Source organism: Varanus komodoensis, unplaced genomic scaffold, assembly GCF_004798865.1.
Source record: "Varanus komodoensis strain SLA01 unplaced genomic scaffold, ASM479886v1 scaffold20_3, whole genome shotgun sequence".
Taxonomy (NCBI): Eukaryota; Metazoa; Chordata; class Lepidosauria; order Squamata; family Varanidae; genus Varanus; species Varanus komodoensis.
The window spans coordinates 792,602-819,102 of NW_025335588.1; the positions used below are offsets into that span (position 1 = coordinate 792,602).

The 26,501-nt window shown below is 61.8% G+C and overlaps 2 protein-coding genes across 4 annotated transcripts; both read right to left on the minus strand.

Annotated features, from left to right (window-relative positions):
• Positions 1–250: 250 nt before the first annotated feature.
• SERPINF2 (serpin family F member 2) lies at positions 251–8,574 on the minus strand. 3 transcript variants are annotated; one of them, XM_044430561.1, is made up of 9 exons: positions 8,559–8,574; positions 7,055–7,144; positions 6,583–6,639; positions 5,336–5,756; positions 4,482–4,625; positions 3,382–3,585; positions 2,650–2,789; positions 1,993–2,197; positions 251–762 (listed from the first exon to the last, which is right to left on the minus strand). In XM_044430561.1, exons 2-9 carry the CDS (start codon positions 7,109–7,111, stop codon positions 425–427), a joined length of 1,566 nt encoding a protein of 521 aa, XP_044286496.1. In that variant the 5' UTR covers positions 7,112–7,144; positions 8,559–8,574; the 3' UTR covers positions 251–424. The 3 variants fall into 3 exon arrangements, with proteins under 3 accessions (XP_044286496.1, XP_044286495.1, XP_044286494.1); XM_044430560.1 differs by lacking the exon at positions 8,559–8,574 and adding an exon at positions 7,923–8,035 and having other exon boundaries at positions 7,055–7,141; XM_044430559.1 differs by lacking the exon at positions 8,559–8,574 and adding an exon at positions 7,923–8,035.
• A 793-nt stretch (positions 8,575–9,367) lies between these two features.
• On the minus strand, positions 9,368–23,888 carry WDR81 (WD repeat domain 81). Its single transcript, XM_044430557.1, has 11 exons — positions 23,761–23,888; positions 18,897–22,470; positions 18,027–18,134; positions 17,686–17,876; positions 16,525–16,715; positions 16,268–16,427; positions 15,129–15,261; positions 13,650–14,336; positions 12,822–12,967; positions 12,090–12,269; positions 9,368–10,462 (listed from the first exon to the last, which is right to left on the minus strand). Exons 2-11 carry the CDS (start codon positions 22,447–22,449, stop codon positions 10,142–10,144), a joined length of 5,670 nt encoding a protein of 1,889 aa, XP_044286492.1. The 5' UTR covers positions 22,450–22,470; positions 23,761–23,888; the 3' UTR covers positions 9,368–10,141.
• Positions 23,889–26,501: the final 2,613 nt, after the last annotated feature.

A 26,501-nucleotide genomic window follows, 5' to 3' on the forward strand; every position in this document is an offset into this window, starting at 1 on the left:
GGAGTCCCTGTCAGAGCTGTGTCAGGAGAGGCTCCTGCTCTTTGCTGTAGGGCACGGTTCAGCCTGCCCAGGGTGTTCCAGCGGCAGTGAAGAAGCCTCAGCTGATGGCCATGCAGAGGGCAGAACCCGGAAACAAGCATTTTATTTCTCTCTTCCAACTGAGGCAGAGTCTCACACCAAATCAAAGCTCAGGGTCCCCACCCATCCCTCCATCCATCCAAATGCATTTCAGTAGCCGTTTGGAGGCAGATAAATTCAGAGGACTTTACTCTGAAGCTTTTAGAACTGGTTGCAGAATTGCCACCTATTCCAAGCCTGGCTGGCTACGCAGGAGGTAAAGAGTGTGTGGGGGGGAGGGCACTTGGGGGACGGTCCCTGGAGAATCGATTGTGATGTGATGGCCTTGGGTTCCATGCACGTCTGGTCAGTGCTTTCCGGAGTCCTTCAGGCAGGGCTGTGGCAGCTCCCCATCCTTTTGCACACAGTCCTTTGTCTTTCTCTGCTGGGGAGCGCTGGGGCTGGGGTTCTGGATGATGCCAAAGAAGAGGGGCATCTCTGTGATGTCGTCATAGATCACGAAGACGTAAGGCCGGTTAAGGTCAAAATCCGAGCGTGAACGAGACATGACCACACTGGTCGCGGCTGATGCTTCGACCCCGTCCTCCCCAAGCTCCACGGCAGCCCGGTGCTGGATGCTGGAAACGAAGAGGGGGCCCTCTGCAATGGGCCGAAGATTCGGGGAAGAAAACAGCTCGCCCAGGCCTACAGAGAAAGGAATGAGAGCGTGTTCAGGAAGGGGGCTCCAGGCACCCGGAGGGGGCACATCATGGATGTAGAAGGCAGGAGCATTGCTTATGTAAGGATGTTTTCGGGACTTTGCTTACTTGGATGTGGGGAGCTCTCCACCCTACTCTGAAGCTGCAACTGCAGTTTTTAAAATCTCAGCTAAAGTGTGCGTGCTTTTGCCAAGAGGACATAAACTGCTAGCGCTTCCAAGATCCAAGTTTCCAAGAGAATCTGGACATCTGGGGTGGGGCAGCAGGGAAGGGCCAACATGGAAGGAGGAAGACCCGGGAGACCCGGGGCACACTCAGCCCAACATGCTCCGACTGGAAGATCTTTCCAACTCTCCTCTGCTGCAAACCCTTGGCACAACCCTCACCTGGTTGGAAGAACGCGAAGCGCTTTGAGCGTATCTGAAGACGGAGGCTCAGAGGGCACAGCAGCTTCTGTTCTCTCCCCAGATCTTGCTTGGGTCACAAGCAGCAGGCAGGGATGAGTCTTAGTGACATGTGAAGTGGTCGGACTCCAGGTCAGGCTGCCATCTGGCGCGCTCTGACAGGCAGTGGTTCTCCAGGCCTTCGGGCAGAGAAGGCCCCTCCCTCTCACAGGCCACGCACTCCTTTTAACCGATGCCACTGGGACCGGATCTGGGACCTTTCCCATGCAGAGCTACACCCCCTCCCGTTTTTATTCTTATTTTTATTCTTTTATCCTGGCACTTGTTAGGTTTTTAAAAATGAGCATGATATACATCTTATTCCCCCACCCTGACAATAGACAAACGATTGCAAGAGGAAAAGGTGGAGCGTATGACAGGGTTCTGCAGGCTGCCTGCCAGTACTGCACTGTTGCAAATGGAGTATGCTCAGTTGCGGAGCAGAACGAGTGTGGGCGTGGAAAATACCCTGGGAGAGAAAGGGCCTTTCTGGTGGTGGTGCTTCATCTGTGGAACAAGATAAAGCCAGGCTCATCGGAAGCCTACATTCTGCTCTCTCTGGCCCAGGATGGAGGCATGTTTAGTCTCCCACACATTTCGAGCTATTAGTGTTTTGGAATTGCAGCACGGCTGCATTTTGTTGCCGGTCTCCCTTTCATGTTATGGGCTGCAGAGTTGTTGTACTTGGCTGCTGGTGTCCAGCGGGCCCTCTGTGAGATTGCTTTGAATGTCCTGAGAAATCTTTCGGCAGAAGAAGCCAGCCCCCTTCTCACCTAATCGGCTGAGAGCTTGGTTGAGGTTCAGGTGATATTGCAAGTTCAGCTTTGGCATCATCACAGTGGTGGGTCTCTCCTTGGGGAAGTGGAATTGGCTGTTGGCCTTGTAGAATTCCAGCAGCAGTCGGGAAAAGTTTCTCTCAAAGTAGTTTGGAGCCAGGACCACGAAACTTGTGTTGCCCTTGAAAGGGAACCGGGCCACCTGCACAAACCGCAACGAGGATCAAACCAGGACAGCAGCACAGGGCACCAGGGGTGGGAGCACTGGGTTAGGGCTAGATACCTATATCAAGTCTGAGCCTTGGTCCACCTAGGCCAGGACTGCCAGCCCTGCCTGGCACCAGCCGTCCAGTGTCTCAGGCAGGAGTTTTTCCAGCCCTGCCTGGAGAGGCATGCATAGCAAGGGGCCCCCACTGAACTTAGGCCTGGCTCACTCATTTGGGGGTGGGGGGAAAGGAGCCGTCAGAGTGGAGGGGTGAGCCTTGAGGGCCTTGCGTCATCCATTTCCCATGGACACCCATAATCCTGGGCGGATAACCAAGTGGAAGTACGCCCAGGCCCAGACACTTGCCTCACAGCCAACGTGGGGTTCTTTCACAGGCCCCAGAGAAAAGCCCTGTATTCCCCCCTCCACCCCATGCTGTGAGCACTCACCGCGGTGTCCAGGGAATCCATGAGAAACCAGCTAAGGTGCATCTGTGCCTTCATGGTCTCCACAGAGACTGTAAACTCTTCATTCAGGTGGAACGTTCTAGGCGCAGTGAGGAGGGGGTCAAACTTGGTCTCCCAAAATCCTGCCCAAAAGCAAAGGAGGAACCCATCAGAAAAAGAGAGCTGTGTCTCAGCCGCAGACTCTGGGAAGTTGTTGCTTCCGCAGTCCATATTTTTAACCAGGTAGTCATGGATTGGAAGTTGCAACTGGAATAACCACCCATAAAATTTACAGCAATAGTTATGTTAAGTGGCGGCCGAGTTATAGTCATGCAGCTGATTAAATTTGCATGGAGACAAAAATATTTCTTCAAACAAAAAGCCTACTTTATTGGATTTTGGAAGATGCATGCATCTGTTATCATGGGTATAGTTTTAAAAGAGGCATCCAAAAAGAGACTGCATCCTTAGGATAGCTGTCACCTCCTGCAATTTTGATCATGACAGGCATTAAAAGGTTGTTTGCATCCTGACTGTTGTACCTTTTAGATAGGTGAGACGTTTCGTGATGTAACTGGTTCAGCAGCTCAGGTCGGCCTGGCCCAGCCCAAGGGGCTTCACATTGCTTAAACATGATCCCATTTATAGCTCCAGTCTTGGGGCCTTTTGTAGAAGCAGCTCATGGCCACCCCCAGCTCTTACAATACGCAATCCCGGTTGGGGTGTGGAACTCACCTCGAAAATGTACCGCATTCAGCAGGATCATCATGACGTTTTCCGGCAGGTCGGACAGCATGGTGGAGATTTGGCCCCCCGTGGCTTCTTTGACCCAGTTGTTGATGGTGGCCAGGTCCGCTTTGCTGTTTCCTGACAGGGTGGCCGGCTTAGCCCCATAGAACTTCTCTGAGTCCTCCAGGAATTTCTTTTTAACTGCGAAACCTGAGAAGAGCTCAGCATGAGAGGCTGCACGTGGCAGGTTGAGCCAGCTTGCGGGCAGGAATCCCCCCGGCCCGGTTCCAGGGGGAAGGCTGCCGATTGCCTGCGGCTAAGGCGCTTAAGGCATTTGTGGGGAAGACGATCCGGGCGAACCATCGGGAGGAGGAGCGAACGGAGCCACGGCCAGTGCTCTAGAATGCTGGGAGTTGTAGTCAGGATGCCTGGAGGGCCCCACGTGAGGACAGGCTGCCCTGCAGCAACCCCGGCCAGCTTTGCCCCCTCCTCCTCTTCTGTGGGCTGGTTCTCATTGATTTGCTCTGGGCTACTTACATGCTACCCCTTCCTACTATACAGAGATGCATCTCCCCTTTGGGTGGTGGCAGCAGCATATGAAATGGCCCAGCCGCCTGGGAAGAAAATCCCTTTTCCAGGGAGCGGTTGGATGTTGCCTCCTTGCCGAGGGCTACATCGCATCGTCGCATGTGCTTCTGCCGGGTTTGCAGTGCTCTCGGTATTAATCCTGCACCGGCCACAGTGCCCTCTTCACACCACGCAACACGCTCCTGCTTTCTCTTCTTGTCGAGAGAAGCTCAGTGGCACGTTGAGAGTTCGGAGAAGCAGGTCTGCTCCTCGCAGACTGTTTGGCCTGTGGCAGCCCTCAGGAGTCTCAGCCCAGATGAGAGTCTGAGGGAAGGGGCTACTCCCCCGCCCCCGACAGCTGTGAGGCTCGCTGTGCGTGGATCGCGCTTTTCTGCTCCTGCAAGCAGCGTCTAAGGTGCCCGAAGGGAGGGGGAGGTTCAAGACCCTCTTTGTTGCAGGCCAAATCCAGATCCCTCCCCCACGCTGGCCCGGCGGCTGCGTATTTCCACCCACAGTTCATTTCTGCTGAGCCCCCTCACTTTTTTCCAGGAAGATGCGGGCAGCGATCGTCAGCGCCGTCTTGCTGAGCTTCTGGGAAATGGCATGCAAAGCCTGCTGGATGCAGGGCACTGACTGCATTTGCAGGACCTCCAGGATCTGCCTCTCCGTCTCGTTGGCGGCTCCTGCGAGAGACACGGGTGCAGTGAACGCTCTTGCCAGGTGGGGTGGGAGCGTGCTCCTGCGGACTCCGCACCACCAAGCCCTTCGTAGCGGGTAGAGAGGAGAGGCTGGGAAAGGGGACGTTCCCTCCTCGTGCCTGGGCTGCCTCTTCCCAAGCTCTGCTCCCATCAGCCAGCGGGAGGAGAGGCACCGCAAGCAGCCCCACGTGCAGACAGGAAGGGGCCAGGCCCACCGCAGGGAGCGGCTCTTCCCCCACTGCACGAGGGAGGAGGAGGAGGCCCCTGGTCAGAGCGCCAAAGGGCCATCTTTGTGCCGTGGTCCTCCCAGTTACGGCATTTTCTGGGCGTCACCCCAAGACAGTTTGCGTGCTGTGCAGAGGGGCTCCTCAGGCCCCAGGCGCCCGGGGCCCCCATATGGCTGCCTGTCGCACGGCCGAACGTTGGCCATGCGGGCCTGCAGCCCTCCCGTGGCAGGAGCAGGCACTTGCAGAGCAGCCAGGGCGCTGGTTGCCAGGAGAGGCTGGGATCTGCAGGCTGCTTCCTCTGGGAGCACCCAAGAGAGCCTGCTCGGGGGGGGGGGGCAGTCCTCCGCCCCACCGCCCTCCGACAGCAAAGCCCGGGGTGGTCGTCACCATGAAATGCTGCGCCTGCCCTTTGGATTCTGTGGCTGAGGAAGAGCTGCCCGAGTTGCCGGGAGATTTGGGAGCACTGACCTAAAGACACATGAGCCAGTGTCAGGAGAATGCTGAGGGGAGAGTAGAAAACGTTGTCTTGGCTATGCTCCAGCTCCACCTCTCGCATGAGGTTAGTGGCGAACATCATCATGGCGTGGGCTATTTCAGACATGTTCCTGGGAGGGACATCCATGCTGCAGCCTTGCCCGTGGTCTTCCTCCTCGGCCCCCAAAGAGCTTTCCTGCTCCTCCAGCAGCTGCTTGGCTGGCTCCCCCTCAGCCCCATCTGAACCCTCGTCCTCTGGCTGCAGCACTTCTCTGGGGGGCCCTGTAGCAGGCAGGACGGTGGAGCCCAGAGGGCCCTCCAGGGTCTCAGGGTCTGAGCCTGGCCCAGCAGTGGTCGCTACGAGCAGAGCATGCGCCAGCTGTGGACTGACTGTCACAGGTTCATCATTGTAGGCCTGCAAAGACACGGACAGCTATTGCTGGGAGAAGAAAGCGGGGCAGGCTGGACGGTTCTGCTTCCCGGTTGTGCGCCAGATCTCTGGCTGAGAGCATCTCATGTGCCAGGCCAGGGACAAGCTGCCCATCGACGCTTGGCCTTGGGAAGAGGCTCCTGTTACATCAGGACACAGTGCCCAGGCAGGAGGTCCCTGGCTCAGTCCTAGGCGGTGGCCCCGATTAGAGAAGGATCAGGTGGAAGGTGCGGGGGAACACCCTTTCCTGCCTGAGACGTGGCTCTGGGTCCAGTCAGCCACCCTTCCTAGAACGGTCAGAAGACAAAAATGACCTCCGCTGTGTGCAGTGAAGACAGATACAAAGGATTGGTCCAGTGTCTACAATCTCCTTATCTTCCTTCACTCTGTCAGCATCCAGCTAGTTCTCTGCTTTTTCTGTGTTTCAGTCATTTTCCCATTGTTCTCTAAAATAGAGATCATCTATAGAGCTCTATTTTAGCTTGCATGTTCTTTGTCTGTGTTCCTTTTCATCCTCCTCGTTGGGAACAGACTTCCATTTTCTGAAGGAAGCCTTCTTTCCTCTAGTTATACTTTAAAACTGCCTCAGACGGCCCAGATTTCAGCTCCCTGCCCTGCAGTCTAAGCTTGGCTTTCAGGACAGACCACTTTTCCCATATCACTGGTGCTGGCCACTGTATGTAGCCTGGTAGATTCGCCACTGTCACCATTTCCACTCTTGAACATGACATTTCCGTCGACGCAGCCCCAAATCGCATTTCCCCCTTCTGCAACTTTACAAGGAAAAGCCCTGGAATTTGCCGCTTCTTACCTGCAGAATGTTCCTCTGACCAATTTCTTCAAAATTGGTGGCACCCACTACACGATCCTAGGAGAGAACCGGCCAGAGTGAGCTCGCTAGGGTAGCGCCCCCCTGTCCCAAGGCACCCATGCGCACGGAGGGCCAGGGCTCGGCGCAGGGGGAGGACAGGTGCAGGACCGGAGACTGGCAGTGAGGAGCTGGCCCTGCTCGCCGCAGAGCCCAGCCGAGCCCCAGCAGGGGGCTCCTTTGCCGCCGCAGGGGGAGGACCCTTCGAGCACCCGGGAGGCAGGGCTGGCGGGAGGCTGCCGGCCATTCCCACCTGCTCACGGACCCCGGGATGTGCCAGGGAAACGGCAGACCCTGTTCGGAGGGCCTTTCCATGCTGTGCCTGCCCCTCCCCACCCCGCGGGTCAAGAGCCTCCACAGAGCAAGCACAGCTGGGGTGGGCAGGGCAGGGCAGGGCGCCCCCCCCATGACTTACCCCCTGATGCGCAGTGTACAGGCAGGCAAGCAGCAGGACCCAGGGCTGGGCAGCCATCTTTTAATGGTCCAAAGGGTGGGGGTGCTGCTGCTGGAGGGGAGGAGAACAACAGTTGGGGACCCCTCCGCACCCCACGAGGGGCCCACACGCAACACGGCTGAGGAAGCCCATGCGAGAGCGGGGAAAGCCCTCGGTGGGGACAGCGGCCTGCTCACACTCGCAAATCAGGCTGTTGGCCCCCCGCCCACCCATGCAGCTCAGTCCCAACTGCAACTCGTGCGCCCCACACCTCCTCCGGTCTCCCGGACAAGCCCCCGCTGCATTCGTTGCCTGTGAACACGGAGGAGGAGAGCCCCTTTCCTCCCGCCCCCTCCCCATTCCAGAGGCACACCAGACGAGGGGTTGCGGCATTCAGAGCTTTCATCCTGCGGGTCGTTTACGTGGGGGGACGGTTTGTTAGGCAGCGCCTTCCGTTCCCCACCCCTTCCCAACTGCACCCTCTTCGCAGCTCATCCTGCTGCTTTTGGGGTCTCAGCTTTGAAAGGGGGGGGTGGCGGTGAGAAGGAATCGTCTCCCGGAGGACATCCAGCTCCTCTGGAGCCTTGCACCCAGCTGCTGACCAGAGTCCTCCATCCTTGGTGTGTGATCCCGCTTCCTCCACTACCCCGGAAAAGTAGGGCCACCCTTCACAGCCCCCACCCGCCCGCCCGCCCGCCGCCTCAGGCCCCCCATAGCCCAGGAGTCTCCCCAACACCACTGAAGGGGGCACCCCCTCCACCACGAGAACTGGCGCGGCAGCTCCTCCTCGCTTGGTGCCTGTGCCGTGTGCCCCTTCCGCAGGCACCGAGGCTCCCCCACCCCTTTTCACCTTGATCCTTGGCGTGGCTCTTCCTTGTGCCGCCGTTGTTGCCGCTGCTGCCACCCACTCTGTCTCCATGGAGGAGGGGACAGCAGTGCCCCCCAAGCCTCCCCAAGGACTAGCAGCAACGCCTATTTGTGTAATTCTTCCCCTCCACAGGCAAATATTGACTTTTTCTGCATGCAGTTAAACATTTGTCCAGGACCTGTCAGGGCAGGAGGAAACCCTAGCAGCCAAACAACCTCCCCCGCTCTTCTAAAATGGAGAAACGAGGAGGGGGCTGTGGGGCAAGACTTTCGCTTTGGGGCCTAGCCTAGTTGCAGGAAGAAATGAGCGACAGGGCTGAGCCTCTGAGCGGGAACATCCGCCCCAGCTGGGATCAAGCCCTCCGGTTCCGTGCCAGTAGATCCTAACCATAAGCATTTGGAAGAGGAGTGGGGAAGGCTCCTAGATCCATGTGCAAGAGGTCCCAGGAACAATCGACCCTGGCTTCTCCCCTTCAAAAGCCCGAGTCCCCAGCACAACCGGGGCCGCTGCACTAAATGGGCCCACAGTCCATCTCGGGAAAAGGCAGCCGAGACAGATGGAACCAGGACGAGCCCGTCATGACTCTCACCACCAAGGATGGGAGGCCCCTGAGCTCACCTCCCCGAGCCCCCTGCTCCATGCAGGTATCTTGTCGCTACAGCATCCCCGACAGGTGGCCGCCTGCTCTCATTCCACCGTCCTTGAAGCAGCCGGCTGCACTGCCCAGCAGCTCAGGCATTCAGCCACTCCTCCCGATGTTTCGCCAAACCTGCTTCCCCGGTCCTTCCACCCCTGCCCCAATCCTGCTCTCTGTAGGAGTGTGAAAGTGAGGGCTGTTTGCCTCCCGGTTAAGTTAAGCAAGCTGCCTGCAGAGCTGCTGCCGTCCGTCACGTCTCATCAGGGCAGGGAACCTCCAAACTAAATCGCGCTTATCGTTGTTCTTCGAATAAATTGACTTGTTTCCTTGTAAGCCACCCTGAATACCAAAGGTGGGCTAGAATATTTAAAATAAACATAAAAGAAACTTTTAAAAGAAAGGCAAGTTTCTACTGCAGCGTGGCTGTAGAAATGGAACTGCTTCACCAAGGGAATTAATAAGTAGCCAGGCAAGTCCCAATCAGTTAAAAGTCCGTTTGATGGAACTGTGTTCCTGCTTCACGGTAGAGTCTGCCCTTTTCATTAAATCCCTTTTCAGGCAGCGTTGAATAAAAAGGATCTGGGGACCAGGAAGTCCACCGTGCCCTTGTAATGCGCCACTTCCCCACTCCCGGGCACACAGGCACAGCCTCGAAAGCTTGTAGGATCCAGCACTACCGCTTGCTCCATGCACACGCACACCACACAACGCCACACAAAATCTGCCCAGACTCAGGGCAAGAGCCACACACCCGTAGTTCCCATCTGCACCCACAGAGAAAAGTCTTTCATGAGCTCCAGAGCATTTATTAGGAGATAGATATACTGTCTATTGCAATTAGCTAATCGGGAGGGAGGGCTTGCCCCTTGTCCTCAACCTCAGGGAAAGAAAGTGAAGTGCTTACAGAGGTGTAGTGCCCCCAGACTCCTTGGGCGAGCCGAAGGCAGAAATCTGCCCACAGCCTATGCAACCCCCACCCCCACCCCCCATCCGGGGTGGGACTTAAGAGCTGGCCAGAACTGAAGACTGTCTTAACCAGTAACAAAGTGGACCTGGCTGGAACTCTGGCAGAAAATGGATGTCCTGGGGAGGGACATTTTGACTGTGAGCGAGGCCCTCTCCATTTCCTGGACCGAGGACTCGGCCGCCATGGGCCGCAAGGAGAGGGTGCCATGAGTTGCGATGGTCAGGAGAGGAAGAGGCGAAGACAGACCTTCAGCGGGAGACGGAGGCAGCACCCAAGGGATTGTTCTCCACCAGCCAGGGTGTGGGGTGGGAGAGACAGGAGAGAACAGGAATGCCATGTGGTGGGGAAGAGGGAGCCCCCTCCCCAAGAGAAGTCTTTGGGAAGCACTCCACTTCCCAAAGAAAGTCAGGCACATAAGGTGTCAGTAGCGGTTCAGGACTATGACTGCCCAGCAGCCTGTGCAGAGTGGGGGAGCCAGGAAGGTGGCTTCTCCCCCTTCCCCGGCCATACCCGTTCCCCCGTTCCTCGGAAGGGGGCCAGTGGCCACCAGCTCAGCCACGGCCCTGGAAGCAAGCGCACGGAGTCTGAAGGGCACGGCTATGCCAAGAGCCGGATGGTGCTGTTGTCTGAGCCTAGCAGCAGGTGGCACTTGGTCGGAAGGACGGCCAGGCTGGTGAGGGTCCCCCGGAAGTTCTCCGAGCTCAGCTTGGTGACGCTGGGGGTCAGCGGCTCCTGCAGGGCATAGACGCTGATCTTGTTGCCCACGGTGCCGGCCACCACCTCGTGGCCGTAGAGGTCAAAGGCGTGGATCGGCTCGGAGGCCGACTTGTATGTCTGCAGCGGCTTCTGCTCCAGCTCCTTCCAAATGGCCAGCGAGTGGTCGGAGGAGGAGCTGATGAGCACGTTGCCTTCTGTGGCCTGTGGGGAGAAGAAAGCGGCAGGGGAGCCCAGTGCTTTCCCGTCCCGTCCCAAACGGTCGCCCCACCAGTGGCCCCCTCAGGAGCCAAGGCGGGGGAGCAGCGGCTAAGCAGCAGCACAACCACACGCCAGCTTTTTGCTTCATGTGAGGAGCCGGGGTGGCTCATGAAGACCTCTGACGCAGGTCAAGCTGTCAGCGAGGGGCTGGCGCACAGTCAGCCAGGTGCTTCTGGCCTGGTGGCGACGAGCCCCCGGCTCTCCTGGGCTCTGAGGCCCAACACCAACCAGCGCACCACCTTCTGGAGGGGTGCCGGAGCCCAGACGCTGCCTCCAGACCGCCTTTGTGAATGGGTGAGCCTATAAAGTGGTGGGGGAAAGGCACTTAGCGCTTGCCTCAGGCTCTTCTCCATCATCCGGGTCATGCTCCGAGCCGAAAGACAAGTTCACAGGGCATGTGCTAACTGACGTGAAGCCACAGCTAGCCCAGGGCCGCTGCATGGTGCATTCAGGCACCGTGCGTCATTATCGAATGCCGCCTTTTCGGCCGCCCTCGGCATTTCCCGGGAAAAGTGGCACGGCCCCACCGCACGCGGGCCTCTCGCTGCCTCAGCGGCACAGGAGGCAGGGACCTCGCCCAGGGCCAGGCTCTTTCCAAGCTGGCAACCCGGAGCTGTGGCAGGAGATGCTGACAGCTGGGCCCTGAGCTCTGGCCAGGGCCTTCCTGTCAGCAGCAGGACTGCTAAGCGCCCTGCGGTGGGGCTGGCGATGGACCGGAGCAGCCCGTCACCGCTTCCGGGGGCAGACCAAAAGGGCACGGGTTACTTATTAGGACGAGGCTCCGCATGCAGCCTGCCAGCGCCAGATGCGGAGAAGAGTGCTGTACACACATCCTGTCCAGCCAGTACATCGACCTTTGCCCTTCTGCCTGGCTTACAGAGCAAACCTTGCCAGGAAAGCGGGGGCTGCACGCCAAATCCCCAAACCCACCCATGCCGTACCGGCCAGTTGGTGACCGGATCACCTCCTCAGATCAGGCAAGATCCTGCTTGCAGGTTGCAAAGCTTCTCTCCACCACCATAAAACCAACCTTCTGGGCACTTGTTACACGCAAGCTGCTTGGGGGGCGTGGGGGTGACATTTTGTCCTCCCAGGTTTCCCAGCTCACCGAGTGCTATCCAGGCTGCACCAGCCACGTGTGCACACAGACCGGCCGCGGCAACATCATTCTTCCGTGTCAGGTTTTAGCTTGTAAATTAGCCGCCTCTGACCCGTGCCCTCTAGATACGTTGAATGGCAAGACTCGTCCTTCTCAGCGAGCGTGGCCTTTGGGAGTCTGAGTCCAACACATCCAGAGTCCTCCAGTCCTAGCAAAAGGGGCTGGAAACGCTTTGAAGGCCCAGCATCAACCTGATCGGTTTCAAAGGAGGCTTCAGGCGCCCCAACGCCTGTTCTTACTGAAGAACCAAGAAGGGAACTCTGGTGGCTCTGGCAGGCAGCTTTGCCTGTGCTACTCTGGGAGGATGCAGGCATCTAAATCGTTCTGCCACCATTTAAATCCGGCTAAAGATCAATTTGCTGGACAAGCCTGCGAGATGAGGTGGCACAGACATCCCGACAAGCGCCTTACCTTGATTTGTAGGATGTCTCCTTCGTGTGCGGGCCACCCCCTCAGGACCAGGCCCGTCCTGGTATCCAGCAGGACCATGAATCCAGAGGAGAAGCCGGCCACCACGCTTCGCCCACTCGGACTGACAGCCAGGCAACGGATGAGGCCGGCATTTGGCCCACTGGCCAGCCGGAATTCATGCTGCAGATGCAAAACGGGCATGGTTGGGACATCCCGGGAGGCTGAAGGGCCGGGGCCGGGCCTCTGCTCCGACTAGCTCTGTAGTGACACGGTTCTGAGCAAAGGGATCTAAATAAGACACTGCCTTATGCCGAGCCAGAACCATGGTCCGTTTAACTTGGTACTGATTGCACCGACTGGCAGCGTCAGGTAGGAGTTCTCCTGCGTAGAACCGGAGAGCAAACAGGACTTTATGCATGCCAAGCTTAAGCCCGTCCTCTAAAGAGAAAGCAGGGCTCCAGTCTTCGTGGCGCTTCATATACGGTAGTGCCCTGTATTCTTACGTTTACGGAGTCAGAGGCATGGTCCATCTGGCACTGACTGGCAGCGACGGCTCCCCGCGGTTGCAGGCAGGCATCTCGCCTCGCCCTGCCTGAAGATGTCGGGAGCTGAACCGCGACCCCCGTGTGCGCGCCCGGCGCCACAAGTGCCAAAGCGCAGCATGACACCCCCCCCACCCGTCGCAGGCGAGCCAGGTGGCAACGCTGAGGCAGGAGCCGCCCGGTACGGTACCTGCAGCCCCGGCTTGCGATGGTCGATGAAGCGCAGCACCGAGTCGGCACTGGCCATGCAGATGCTTCCGTGCGGGGCTGGCATGGTGCTCACGGCTGTGATGGGCACTTTGCAGTCCAGCGCCTCGAATGTGCGGACGGGCTGGCCTGCAAGGGGAGAGCAGAGCCGATGGGAGAGCTGTGGGCTCGCCTCGGGCTCCAGCGGAAGGCGAGGGCGAGGGAGCTGCTGGCTGTGTCTGGTGGGGTGGGACTGCAGTGTCTGGAGGATGCCGGCGCAGCCAGCGGGAAGCAGAGGCCGAGGCTGCCGTCGGCTGTTAATCACAGCAGCTCAGTGGAACCGTGCAGAGCAGGTTGCTGCTGCTGCTGCTGCATTTATATCCAGCCCTTTCCCTCTCGTTAGGAGCCCTGGGCGGCTCGTCTAGCTCCATTTTATCCTCACAACAAGAACTCTGTGAGGCAGGATGGGCAGAGTCTGCAACCGGCCCAAAGTCTCCCAGGGAGCTCCATGGCCACGTTCCTGGCCGCCCCCCCGCCACCTCGCCTAGCACATGCACTCGCAGCAGCTGCCTGGCTCTCAGAGTTGGAGGCCAGGTCGGGCCGGGTCCAGTGCTGCGCTGCCTTGCTCCGAGGTGGCCACGGAACGAACTTCCTCGGACCTCCTTTGGGAGCTGAGACAGCCGCACTCCGGACCCCATCAGAGCTCCCTGTGCAGTCACGCACGGCAAGGGAGCGTTCTCAAAAGCCTCTGCCGCAGAACGGGGGGCCCCTCGTGGCTCCTCTGTGGGAGGGGGCAGCCTTCTCCTCTCGCTCCCCCCTTCTGCAGCCTTACCTGTGAAGGGGTCCCAGAGGTGGACTGCTCCGTCCGCGCTGACCACGTGCTGGGGGCCTTCCAGAGTGCCGACGTAGAAGACAGACCTCTTGTGCTGGGTGTAGGTCAGACGTGGCTCCGTCTCGTGGGTGCCGTCGCCCCGGTTGTAGAGGGGCCAGAGGCGGACGGTCTTGTCCTTGCTTCCACTGATGAAGAAGTCCTCCCCGCTCAGGGGGGCCACGCACTTGATGGCCCCCGTGTGGCCCACAAAGCTCTGCAGCTTGATCTGGTGGAAGTGGAAGCGGGGGTCGTGCTGGCTCACCCCGATCTCGTACTGCCAGTAGGCCAGCCAGTTGCCGCAGAGCAGGTGGGCGCTCCGCCGCAGCTCCTGCCTCAGCGGGTTCTCCCCCGGGCTGCTTGCGGTGGGGCAGGAGCTGCTGGGGCCGCACGATGCCTCCTGCCGGGCTTCCGCGGGAACCTGGATGCGGTTGCCCACCAGCACGCTCCCAAAGGTGCCCGAGGGGGTGTCCTCGCCCGGGCCGACGGCAGCCGCTGTGCCTGGGGCATCCTGCTCAGACACGGCTGGGCCGGGCCCAGCTGCCCCCTGGCTGTATGAGGCCAGGCCCCGGTTGTTCATGCTGTCCAGGTGGAGGTTCGCCAGCCGCCCCACCAAGGCATGATTCGGGATGATGCTATGGATGACGTCACCTGCAGGGAAGAGAAGGGAAGGGGCGGCTGTTGGAGGAACAGGCTGTCCCCAGCCGAGGCCCGTGGCTTTCCCTGCCCAGGCAGGGTCCGGGCACCAGAAAGGCGAGACGTGCGGGGGCTTGTGAGCTTAAAGAGACAACCTGGGAGAGAAATATCATGGCAAATTCCTGAAGGCAGGTGTGATGGGAAGAGCACGGGCCAAGGGACGTGTCCCCCCACAAAATGTTCGCACTCGAGGTCACCCAGAGAAGCGGATGAGCAGGAGTCAGGAGAGGCCAAAATGAATTCTTCACCGCAGACATCATAATTTATGGGGCTCATTGCTACACGCGATGACAAGTGCCACAAGCTTAGCTGGCCTTTAAAGGGGATTAGATGAATCCAAGGAGGAGGAAAAATCTATCTATTTAAGGCACCGATATGCTGTCCTGCCATCCTGTTCTCAAGGAGGCTTACCAGAATAAAAGCCAATTAATCTCTCTCTCTCTCTCTCTCTCTCTCTCTCTCTCTCTCTGTCTCTCTGTCTCTCTCTGTCTCTCTCTGTCTCTCTGTCTGAGTGGCAGAAAAACAAGTAGCAAAGGTAAAAGTGGCTTAACCCGGAGCAAGCTGCAGGGCTTGGGAAAACCAACAGGCATCCTAAGTGTTAGTGGAGCCTCCCTGGAGGCTGACATGTTAGCTAAAGGGATTTGTGGAGCTTCCCTATTCTGGCAGAGACCAGAAACTAATTCATCAGGCAAGGTCAGGGAAGAGAAGGGACTGGAAGTGGGCAGAATGGAGGCAGCCATATCATACCTAGCAAGCAGGAGAAGGGGACGAAGGTGATGTAAGCCATCTCTGGAGTGAAAACCTTCTGCAGTTCCAGAAGAGCAGAGGGGTCTGGAGGCAGCGACTTTGTCTGGAGGGCAGGCGGCTCCGGCATTGTGCCCTGGATGAGCAGCAAAGGAGGGAGGAAGGGAAGGAGGGAGGGAGTCAGTCGCCTAGAACCCTCTGCTACGCTCGCAGTCGCAGCATGGGAGCGCTGGAAACGGTCAGGAGGCCGTCGTGGCAACCCGCAGCTGTTGCAGGACACTAAACTGCACCATCCCCTTTAGAGAGCTGTCCAGATGGTTTCTGAATGTCTAGAGTAAGGAAGGGCCACAACCCCGCCAGCTGATAGGTTCCATTATCGTATTGCTCTGACAGTGAGCAAATTCTTCCTGGTGTTCAGTTTAAATCTGTTTTTTTTAAACTTAAGTCAGTTATTCTGCGAATTGCATTCCAGAATGAACAAGAGGAGAGCTTGGCCTTCTTCCGCCTTTGAGGTACTTGCTTAGTGCTATCATCTCTCCCCTTCTTGAGGCCGAACAGGCCCAGTCCTCTCAATCTTTCTTCGCAGGGCTTTGCCTCCAGTCCCTGAATCCACCTTGTTGCCCTCCTCAGTACCTTTCCAACATTTCTGCACCTTTTGAAAACTTGGGTGCCCAGAACAGGACACAGGACTCCAGGTGAGGACTCTGCGTGAATCCACCTCCGCACAACCGTTGTGCACAGGGCATTTCTGAAGAGGCGTTTCTGGCCCAGCTCAACCTCCAAAATGCTCCTTCGGTCTGTCTCTTACAAGAACGAGGGCCTGACGCCACTTGCACGCTCGCAGCTGGCTGCTGATCTCTCCCCAGCCCGCACGGCCGCCGCCGCCGCCGCCACCATTCTCCATAACAGCCCACAGAGAGGCCCCAGGATCGCTCGGCTGCCTTTGGCCCAGCAAAGGAACAAAACGTCTTTACCCAAAGCAAGTGCCTTGGATCGGCCAGATGCCACGTGGGAGCCAGAGACCGTCCTTCTCCATCCAACCCAGTGATCCGGCATGGATCTGAGCCCCCCGCCCTTCAGGCGCCCAGTTACATGAAGCAAAGAAGCCCCCCCCCCCCCCAATCTTCGCTTCTGCCGCTCACCTGCTCCGGCGGCGACAACGAAAACGTCTCAAAGAACATCCTGAGGGTGTTGCTGAGGTGCTGCTGCGCCATCTCAGAGCCGATCCGCAAGCACACCAGTGCCATGAGGCTGATGGTCTTGAGGCACAAGACGACCCGGGCCTGGACCCCGCTGGGGAAGCTGGAGGGAGACACCAGGGTCACCCACCTGCCTGCCCCACTCGTGACCAAGCCCCAAGGCAGGCTGCCATGGGATCCCGCACCCCCCCCAAATTCACCTGATGGAGGGAGAAGTGAGGAACCCCAGAACGGGCAGCAAGACCTCCTGGCTGATCTTGGGGAGGATGTCCATCAGAGTGGTGTCGGAGAGATAGATGGCGATCTGCTGCGTGAGCGTCACTGCAGCCAGCAGGCCAGCCTCCTCGCGGCTGTTGAGCCGGCCGGCAGCCGGCCCGCTGCTGGGAGCCACCTAAAGCAATGGGGAGAGACGACACGTGTCTCGGTGTCGGCATCCTCGCGCTGCGAGAAGTGCTTATTCAAGCCCTGGTCGCATCTCCAGGTGGGGCTGAGGACGCCCCCCGCCTGAAACCCCGAGAGCTGGCCGTCCATCAGCATCAATAAGGCTGAACCAGAGGAGCATAAATGCTTCTCCATACAGAGGCGTGGGGGCCGGTGAAGAGGCTTCGTCTGCTGGGATTGTGCCCAGAGCAGGAGGGAGGCAGTCCTCCGAGAAGCCTTGGGAGGAACATTGAGTCAGCCTCTCTCTCTCTTGAGAGGAAGCGTCCACTGGAGGAAATGAAACTCCCCGTTCAGCTGACATCGCGTGACAAGCCGAAGGCCCTTCCTGCAGCCGGGAAATGCAGGCACGGGGTGGAAGCCCCCGGCCGACCGGCCTCTGCCTCCTCCCTCTGCCCTCCCACAGGAGTGCCAGCGGGTTTCCCTGGCCACTGGGGGCATGGGGCCCTCGACCAGCTGGGATTTGGACGACGGGGACAGGAGTGGGGAACCAGCTGGTCCGACACGGGGGCAGGAGGAGGACTGCCCTTGTGGCCTGGCGGGCCAGCTCCTGAGGAGGCCCTTTCCGGAGAGGTGGAGCCCTGGAGAACAGGCAGGCACACTCCGCTTTCCAAGAACGACGCGCATCATGTGCCAACAGAGGCCAAGTCCTGTGATCGTAGCTCACACCGTCTTGCTCCCTCTGCTCCGGTAGCTGTAGGAAGCCCCCATTTTGGCTCCTGGGACTTGGCCAGGCCTTTGTCTATCTCCTGGCAGCCATGAGGCCTAGAAACTTGGGGGAGTGAGTTTGAGAACTATGCTGCAGTGGGGGCACGGCAAGGGGCTGAGTAGTTGGAGGCGTGAGCTACCCTAGGAAGAGCTGAGAGAGGGCCCTCCTCCCCGCTCGCCGGGCCTCGCCGGCTCAGGGGTGCTGGGACACTGACCAGGTAGCTGACGTAGGGCAAGTACAGGTAGGTCAGGACTGGCTCCCCATACAGGTGTGCCACATGGATGAGGCAGGCCAGCACCGGTTCGGACACCACGTCGCCCAGCACCAGTCGCTTCTGGTAAATGGCCGCAGAGGTCAGAGGACTGGTCTCTTCCGCGCCGGCCACCAACTGCTGCCTGCTGGGACCTGCCAGAGAAGCAGCAAGGTTGAGCCCTGGGGCGGTGGGGGGCCTCGCTGGCTTTTCTTGCCTCCGGGCCCCTCAGGAGGCCTGGCCCACACGCCCACCCCAGTCCCCTGCCCTCTCCCACCCCGTCTCCCCAAAGAGTCGGGCATTACCAATGTAGCAGGAAGTCAGCAGCCGGAGAAGGTTCCTGGCGACGTAGCGGGAGGTGGTGGTGGGGCCCAGCTTGGCCGACAGCCACCGCACCATCTTGCAGGCCGTGTCTGGAGAGCAGAGGCACCGAGATAAGCCAGCACCCTGGCCGCACCCCAGGGAGATGCAGCCTCTCCCAGCCCCGCACTGCGGAGTCCACCCTGCTCCGTTCCCCCCGGGGCAGGCCCACCGCGGGCCAGGCCAAGTCCCTCTTCCCACCCCCTGTACAGCGTCCTGGCGGCAGGCACTGCGCCCCCCACTCCCTTCCCCAGGCGGCTTCCTGGGGCTGGAGGCTCCACGGGCCACTCCCTGGCTGGAATCCACATCCAGTGCAGAGGGAATGTCTGGATCGTATCACTAAAACTCGCCCTGGAAATGCACCATACGGGGACAAGACCGCCGTGCGGCCCATAAGAAAAGGCCCCGAATCAGTATCGTGTAATACCTTTAGCAGACCAACCCCAAGGGCCCTCAAAATATACAAGCTTGCAAGATCTCCAGATCTTTCTGTCGGCTGAGGAAGAGATCTGGAGATCTGGAAAGCTTGCATGGCTTTGTGAGTGGGCCTAATAAAGGTAAGGCACATCTGAATCTGCGCCCGGGTGAGCGAGAGCCAGATCCGCCGCCCCTTCGGAGACGTGCGGGATTGGAAGTCTTGCCGCTTTGCTCCCCAGGTAAAGGCGCCAAAGACTGCAGCCTTTAACTGGGCTCGTAAGAGCCTCTGCAAATTATGTTGAATGACTGTTTAGAATCCCAATGTCGGGGCTGGTGTGGGAAGCTGGGTGTTCTAGCCCCAGAGACAAGCCTCCCCCCATAGGTGCTGTGGGACTCACCCAGCAGGATGGTCTGCTCCCCGTCTCCCTCATGGTCAGACACGTCGGGCCCGGCCCGGCCCGCCTCGGGCTCCCCGTCTTCGTCAGCCAGGCCGTCTTCCATGCTGACAGCCACCGACAGGGTCATCTCCTCCGTGCCCAAGGTGGTGCCATCATCGTGTTCCTCCTCTCCACTCTGATTGGCCTCCTCCTCCTCCTCCTCCTCCTCCTCCTCCTCGCTGTATTTCAGCTCTTGGCTGCTGTCCAGGGACTTCAAGCTGGCCTTGTCCTTCTGGTCCTCGCCCACGGAGACCTCGCTCGCGCTGCTCTTGTCGCTCAGCTGGCCCAGGGCCTCCTCCGGCTCCTGCAGGGCCTCGGCCATGTAGAGGCTGTTCTGGAACTCCTCGCCGTCCGGCAGGTAGGCCTGGTCGTGCAAGCTGACCCCAGACAGGTAGTCCAGCAGCTCCAGGGCCGCCGAGCTCCGTTCGGCGTCGGCCTTGATCTCTTCTCCAAAGGAGCACGCCCCGGGGCTGCTCCCGCCGCTCTCGTCGTCCTCCGCCGCGCCCAGGAGCAGCAGCGCCTTGTTCTCTTCGGGGGCCGAGCCCTCCACCCCGACCAGGATCTGGAGGATGTGGGGCAGCAGGTTGGAGAGGAACGGCTGCAGCCCCAGGCGGACCATCAGCTGAGCCACGAAGCAGTCTGCGTAGAGGTAGAAGCGGCCGTGCAGGCAGCGGGGGGTCTCGTACGCCCCGATCAGGAGCTTCAGCAGGTACTTGTTGGTGTTCTTGGGGCCCAGGGCCTTGGCGATGGGCTCGAAGAGATACCAGGCCGCGTGGACAGCCGTCCTCTCCTCCGACAGCAGGGCCAGGATGAAGGGCAGCAGGATTTCCAGGCCCTCGGGGGTGATGTCGCTCAGCACGCCCTCCAGCTGCTGCCACAGCTGGAAGACCAGCTCCCGGCCTCGGCCCGCAGGGTCCTCAGCCTTGCCGGAGAGGTAGGTGAAGATGAACTTGTGCAAAGACGGGAAATACGCCGGGAAGGGCAGCACCGCACTGAACGGGCTCAGCAGCTGGGAAGGGCAGGGTGGCGGCAGCCCTTGCCAGACGGGCTCATGGTCAAAGAGCGGCAGCTGCTGGCCCACGTCCATCGCATCGCCTCTCAGGAGCTGGGAGTCGGAGACCCGCAGCTGCAGCAGCGTTTCCAGGAGGTGCTGCAGCGGAGCCGGGACCTCTTTGGGGTGAGACCGGCAGAGCCGGCGCGTGGCCTGGAAGCGCTCCTGGAGGGTCGCTCCCGGATTCAAGGTGCGCAGCTTGGCTGCAAAGATGATCTCGGCCACCAGGACGCCCAGGGCCTGCATGTCCCGCTGGAAGAGGTCCGAAGGGGCCACGGGCCTCCTGGGCTGGGGCTGCTCCGGGCTGCGCACCGAGCCCTGCAAGCCCTTCAGCAAGAACGCGTCCAGCTTCTCCAGCTCCTCCAGGGCCTGCAGCAGGTTGCAGCCCTCGGGGACCAGGATCTTTGACTCCAGGCCGTCTGCAAGGGCCACGCCGGCCGGGGCCTTGCTCCTCCGCATGAGATGCTTGCCCTCGACGGGGATCCCAGGCGGTGGCGCAGCGGGGCTGGGCAGCTCCACGCCTCGGCCCGTGGCGGGAATGGACTCCAGGGCTTCAGCCCCCTGCTCCACCTCCTCTTCCGCGCCGAACCTCCCAGCGGCCCAAGCGCTTTCGCAGGGCAGCGCCTCCAGCACCACGCCGCCAGCCCCGTCAGCCAGCTGCCCCTTGGAGCGGTCCAGGGCTCGCGTCTCCCGGACAGCCGGGATCAGGGGCTTGGCCAGGGGGGGCGCCTCCGCGGGGAGGAACGCCGTCCCCGCCAGGCGCCTGGGGTGGGGCTGGTCGAAGAGCTGCACCACCCCGTAGCTGGTGAGGTGGGTGTGGCTGTCCACCAGGTGCAGGCACACGTTCTTCTCCCTGATGGCCTCCTTGCCCGCCAGCTTGTAGCCAAAGGTGAGGTCGATCCAGTGGTGCAGGTCCTGGGACACCTCCCGGCTCTCCAGCAGGGCCCGGTGGGCCGCCACGAACTCCTCGCAGGAGCCGTGCCAGGGCGGCACCTCCAGGTCCGGCATGTCCGGGTGGGTGGACTTGAAGACGGTGGGGTCCGAGTAGAACTCGGGGATGCACTCGTCCGGGGTCCAGCCCTGCATGCGCTCCATGCTGGCGGGGTACTCGTTGGGCTCCCACTGCGACCGGACGTGGGAGCGGAGCACGGCCTTGGGGGTGCGCCGGGCCGTGTACACGTAGTAGGTGATGTCCGAGAGGACGTCCGAGATGTGGTGGGGCACGTGGGGCTGCTCCCCGCCCAGCCCGCCCCCGGCCACGAAGGCCTGCTTCGTCATCTCGTAGGTGAAGTCGAGCTGCTTGTCCCCCTTGTTGAGGCGGAACTTGGACTTGCGCAGGTCCCGGAACCGGCCGTTCCGGGTGGTGAAGTCCGTCACCCAGGGCAGCACGGGGTGATAGTTGGGGTCCCCGACCCTGCGGCCCGCCAGGCGGTTCAGGTGCATGAGATAGTCGAAGTTGCTGAGGCGGCCGTGCACCCAGTCCAGGACGAGGTCCCCGAGGCCCGCCGGGGGCCGCACGCTCCCCGGACCGCCTGCCACGGCCGCGGGGGCCGGGCCAGCCTCGCCGGGGGCCGCCGGGGCCCCTGCGCCTGCCTGCCCCTCCTCCGGAGGCGCCTGCTCGTAGTCCTGCAGGCGGAGCCGGAGCCGGGCGCAGAGCTTCTCGTCCACCGCGACGTCGTGCAGCGAGAGGGCGCCGCACGCCAGCCCCGCTCGGTGGGACGCCTGCATGGCCTGCAGGACCTGGAAGAGGATGAACAGCAGCTTGGCGTGGCTGTTGGTCAGCTTGGCGGGGCTGAAGGTGACGATGTCGTGGAGGCAGAACTGCATGTAGGGGAAGATCACGTAGAGCAGCTCGGGCGCGTCCAGCAGCGCGTCGGCCTGCAGGACGCTCGGGCAGCTCGCGCGGCCCTGGCCGGAGGAGCCTCCCTCTCTGGCCGGGGAGGCGCAGGGGGCGCCCCGCCCCACGGGGATGAGGGGGCCGCCGAAGAGCCGCTGGAGGGCGCTGCAGAGCACCTCCAGGGCGGGGGCGGTGGGCGGGGCCTGCGCGTGGCAGTAGGGGCGCCCGTGCCGGCGGTGCGCCTGCTTCCACAGGTTGCGGTAGTTCTGGGAGGCCACGCTGTGCATGAAGCCGTGCAGCGTGTCCGGGCCGTCCCGGGCCTCGCTCTGCGCGGCAGCGCTCACAGCCACCCGGTAGCGCAGCCGCGCCTTCCTCAGGCCGTGGACTTCCACCCGGGTCCAGCCGGCGGGCAGCTTCTGCACCGAGTGCTGGAGGCAGGTGCGCACTTCCAGCTCACTCATGCCCTCGGGGCGCGGGCAGAGGCCGGGCAGCGCGCCCCGCTCCTTCAGGCTCGCGAGCCACTTGGCCGGCACCAGGGCGATGATGTGTGAGGACCCCGCGGCAGGAGCCAGCTGGCTCGGGTCGATGCCCAGGTCCTTCTCCACCTGCTTCAAGAGAGGCTCCATCGTGGCCGCCGCACCCTCTCCCTGCGGAAGACACGGATTGGGAGCAAGATTAGGGCAGAGGTCCAGACGTCCCCCAGAGCCGGAGGCATCAGGATGGCTGCTCATTCTGAGGAGCCGTATTTCTCGGCACCTTCTGTGCACCAAAGTGCTAAAGGATGCAACAATCGCAGCAGAATACAGACAACCGCATTCCTGGCCGATTCAAAGGCTGGGGGACGGCAAGCCAAAAGGGGAAGTCTTTATCCAGAGCGCAAAACGTGCCGGCACTGAGGCCTGGCATCCCGCAGAGGAGATCCGGGCCGGGCCGCCACACAGCAGGCCCGCTGCCACGCAGCCGCCATGCTGCCCGTCCCCAGGGTCCCCACCGCCCCCCAGGCCCAGTGGCCACAGCCTCCGGTGTTTCGGGCAGAGAAGAGGATATCTCTGCAGGGTCCATCCACTGGTCTCGGGGCAGTTGGGGCTCTCCAGAACGTCAGGCGGGTCCCCGGAGAAGCTGCAGGGCATCCCGGGAGCGCTCCGCTTGCAACGCACTGGCCCTCCTGTGCAGCCGGGTCTCCCTGGCCTGCACCAGCACGTCTGAGTGCGGCGAGAGGCACCGGGTCGCTCTCCAGACACACGAGGTCGCTTCCAGCCCCGCGAAGGAGGGCTCTCTCCCGTGTCCCCGCGGGCTCCAGGAGTCGCGGAGGGGAAGGGGCCTCCCGCGCCTGGCCGCTCGCACGGAGGGCACCGCGCAAGAGCCGCTCAGCGCAGGGCCCGCCAAGGGCACGGCGTGAGCCTCCCCAGGCGCCGGCGTTCCGGTGACGCGCAGCGGGCGCAAAACGCCCCTACTCCTGCCGGCAGGGGGGCGGGGGGCGCCGCGCCGGAGCAGGAGCGGTCCCACCGGCCGGGCTCGCCACTCTGCACGTGCTCAAGCGCCCCAGCTTCCGGGCATCACGCGCCCCGGAGGGCAGTCTGGCACGGGGAGGCAGCAGCGGGGATGAGCCCCGGGGCAAGTCCAGGCGGGGCCGCGATGCCCCGCGGCGGGGCCTCTGCCAGCGCCCGGGGGCTCCACGCGGAAGGTCCCCCCGGCGGCGCCGCCGCCTCTTCCGCCTTGCGAGGGCCACGCGGCGGGCTCTCGCGCCCCGCCGCGCCCCAGGGCGGCATGAGGCCCCCCATCGCCACAGCCAAGTGCTCTGCACACGCTCAGAGGCACTCCCTGCCACGGGGGGCTGCGAGGAGGAGGGCGCAGCGGTGCCGGCGACGCGGCGGGCGCCCAGCCGGCCACGCGCACTCGCGCTCGCTCGCGCACACGCGCGCGCACGCGGCCCTCACCTGGGCGCGGGGGGCGCAGCTGCCGCTCACACGGGGCGGGCGGAGGCTCCTTCCGCGGCCGCTCGCGCTCGCCTCCCCCCAGCCATGTTGGGTCAGCTGACGCGCGGGTCACGTGGTGCCGCTTCCGCGGAGAGACACAACTCCACGTGGCCGCGGAGGAGGCGGGGGCCTGCTCCCCGGGCGGGCGAGGCGGGCGGACTCTGCACGGGCTCAGGGGCTTTGCTTCCTCCTCGCCGCCTGACTCGCGCAGCAGAATGAGGCGGGGCGGCCTGCGGTGCCAGAGGACTGTGCCAGGCAGAGCAGGGGGCAGGCGCGCGCGAGATCGCTTCCCCGACCCCAGCCTCTCGTTTAGCTACGGGCGAGATGCCAAAGGCAAAACCTTCGGATCCGGTAGCAGCGGCCGGGGGCTAAAGTGCGGCCCCCGAAGCGGCAAGGGGCGAGGGCGGCGCGAGCGGAGCCCGCTCGGTTCCCGGACTCCCGATGCTACAGCTTGAAGTGAGTTTAGGCACACGGGCAGCCGGGCGGCCCTTCCCGGCGGCTGTCAAGGCAGGAGGAGGCAAGCGCGCGAGCGGGTCTCTGCCCCGGTCCGCGCCAAAGGGATCCTTGCGTGGGACGGGAGCTCGGGAAGCGCGGCGGCCGGCGCGAAAGCGGCTTGGGAGCTTATTGCGATCGCGCCGCAAAGGCCCCGGTCGGACTGGGGCGGAAGTCTTCTGTTTGCCGAGCCGGTTCTGTTCGTCGTGGAAATGTGTTATGAAATCGAGGAATAAAGCAAATGGCATGTCACCCCCGGGCCCCAAAACATGCCTGCGCAAACAGAGGCGAAGCCCCGAAACCCAAATAGGCCGTGAGGTTGCGCCGCCCCCTGCCGGCTCCGGTCGGAATTGCACCATTCTCGGTTATGGCCGTGCGTGTCGCCGTCTCCGCGGTGGGAATTGTAGTCCAATACTCGGCGGGCTGCATAAGGCTTGCCTGGGGGTCCCAGTGCGTGGGTGGCGACCCTCCGAGGAGGGGAACGCGCTGCCACTAGGCGCAGGCTGCTGTGGGCCAGGCCGTAGAAGAAACATGCTGTGGGTCGCCCTCCCCCTCGGGGTGCCCTGGGGTGGTACGGCCCTGGTCTCCTTGCTTTGCGCAACTACGTGGGTGCTGTTGATGGATATGCTGCCCCTGACATCCTGCCAGGGGGTTCAGGGCACCATACGTGCCCCGCCCCATTTATTCTCACTGCAGTCCTATAGAGCGAAGGCAGATGGGGGGAGATTGGCCATAAGCAGCTGGCGAGCTCAGTGGCTGAGAGCGATCTGACTCTGGGCCTCCCCGACCCAGTCCCTCGGCCCCGTGCGAAGGGGCCAGCTGAACCCCCCAGGTCAGGGGCACCCTCGGGAGGCCTGGCATTGCCCTCACTCGTGCCCGCTGCTACCCTTCATTGGTCCCGTTTGGGGTTCCCGACGTGGGAACCATGGCCAATTGTGGGGCATGCTGGGAAGTCCAGCAGGCCAGCCCAAGTAGCACCTTCCCAGGCCGACTGCTCTGGGGTCACGTGTGCGCCACTGTGGCCAATGGGATGCACGCCATGGCTCAACAGCCCCCGTTTTCCACACGCCCCCCCCCCCAGGTCCAGCTGTGCGTTATCGGGGTCGCTCCGACGGGCTGGCCAGGGAGAAAGTTGCTCCGGGCCGGGTGTGACAGACAGGGAAGCCCACCTGTGGGCATCTGTTTTGAGACACTTCATTTCCCTGTCATGATTTGTGTTGCTCTTCCACTCCTGGTGCATTCTGTAGCTTCGTGGGATGTTGCGACTGTGTTGTGGTGTTGCTGTGAACCACTTTGGGTATTCGGCTCCAAACATGCGTCACAGGGTGGTGCTGCAGCGCCTGAGTGTGGCCAGCAGGTGGCACTCTGGGTGCGTCGCGGCTGGAAGAGAGCCATGCTTTGCTTTAAAACTTCTGCTCTGTCTTGCCACCGGCAGCCTGTAGCTGTTGAGCCCAGAGCCCATGAGATGGTCCCCTTTATTCCAGAACGTCTGCGCAGGGTCAGCAGTGCGTGGCACCGCAGAAGGCCCCCGCCCCAAGGACCTTCCCAAACTAGATGGCGTGGGGAGGAAAAGACGGCAGCGGTCTGGGGCAAGGGATGGGGGTGACCCGGGATGGATACAGCGCCTGCCCGTGGGGCGGGAGCAGCAAGGTGCCCCGGTGGTGGGCAGCCAGGCGGGCCTGCCGGAGAGAAGCCCTCTCTGCAGCCCCGCTCCGTTGGCGGGGGGGGGTGGGGGGCACCCCGCCTTTGCCCCCGGAGCAAGTGTTAGTTACGTAAGGCCCGGCCCAGTGCCTGGGGCACAGCCTATAGATAGCCCGGCTCCGGCTATTTCTGGTCCCCAGAGCTGGCAGACTGCTGAGGTCAGAGCAACGTCAGAGCTGCCACGGCTGCCGGCTGGAATCTGAAAAGCCTGGCTGACGAGGCAGCGGCTCCTAAAGTGGCCGGGCAGTGCCCTTCCGGGGGAAGTCCCGGATGCCACGGCAGCAGCAGGGCAGCCTGGAGGGCCTTTGGCCAGCACCCAGGACCCCCAGAGCCCACGCTGTCGCCTGGCTAGCCCCAAAGGGGCCGTGGGAGTGGCTCTTCGGGGAGGGGAGGGCCCCCTTTCCTTTGGACGCCAGGCTCAGCCCGGAGAGAGGGAGTCGGGCTCCCCACGCAGATGGCAGGACCCCTCCGGAGAGGCCGCCCATCAGATGGAGGCCTGCTTGGCCCCG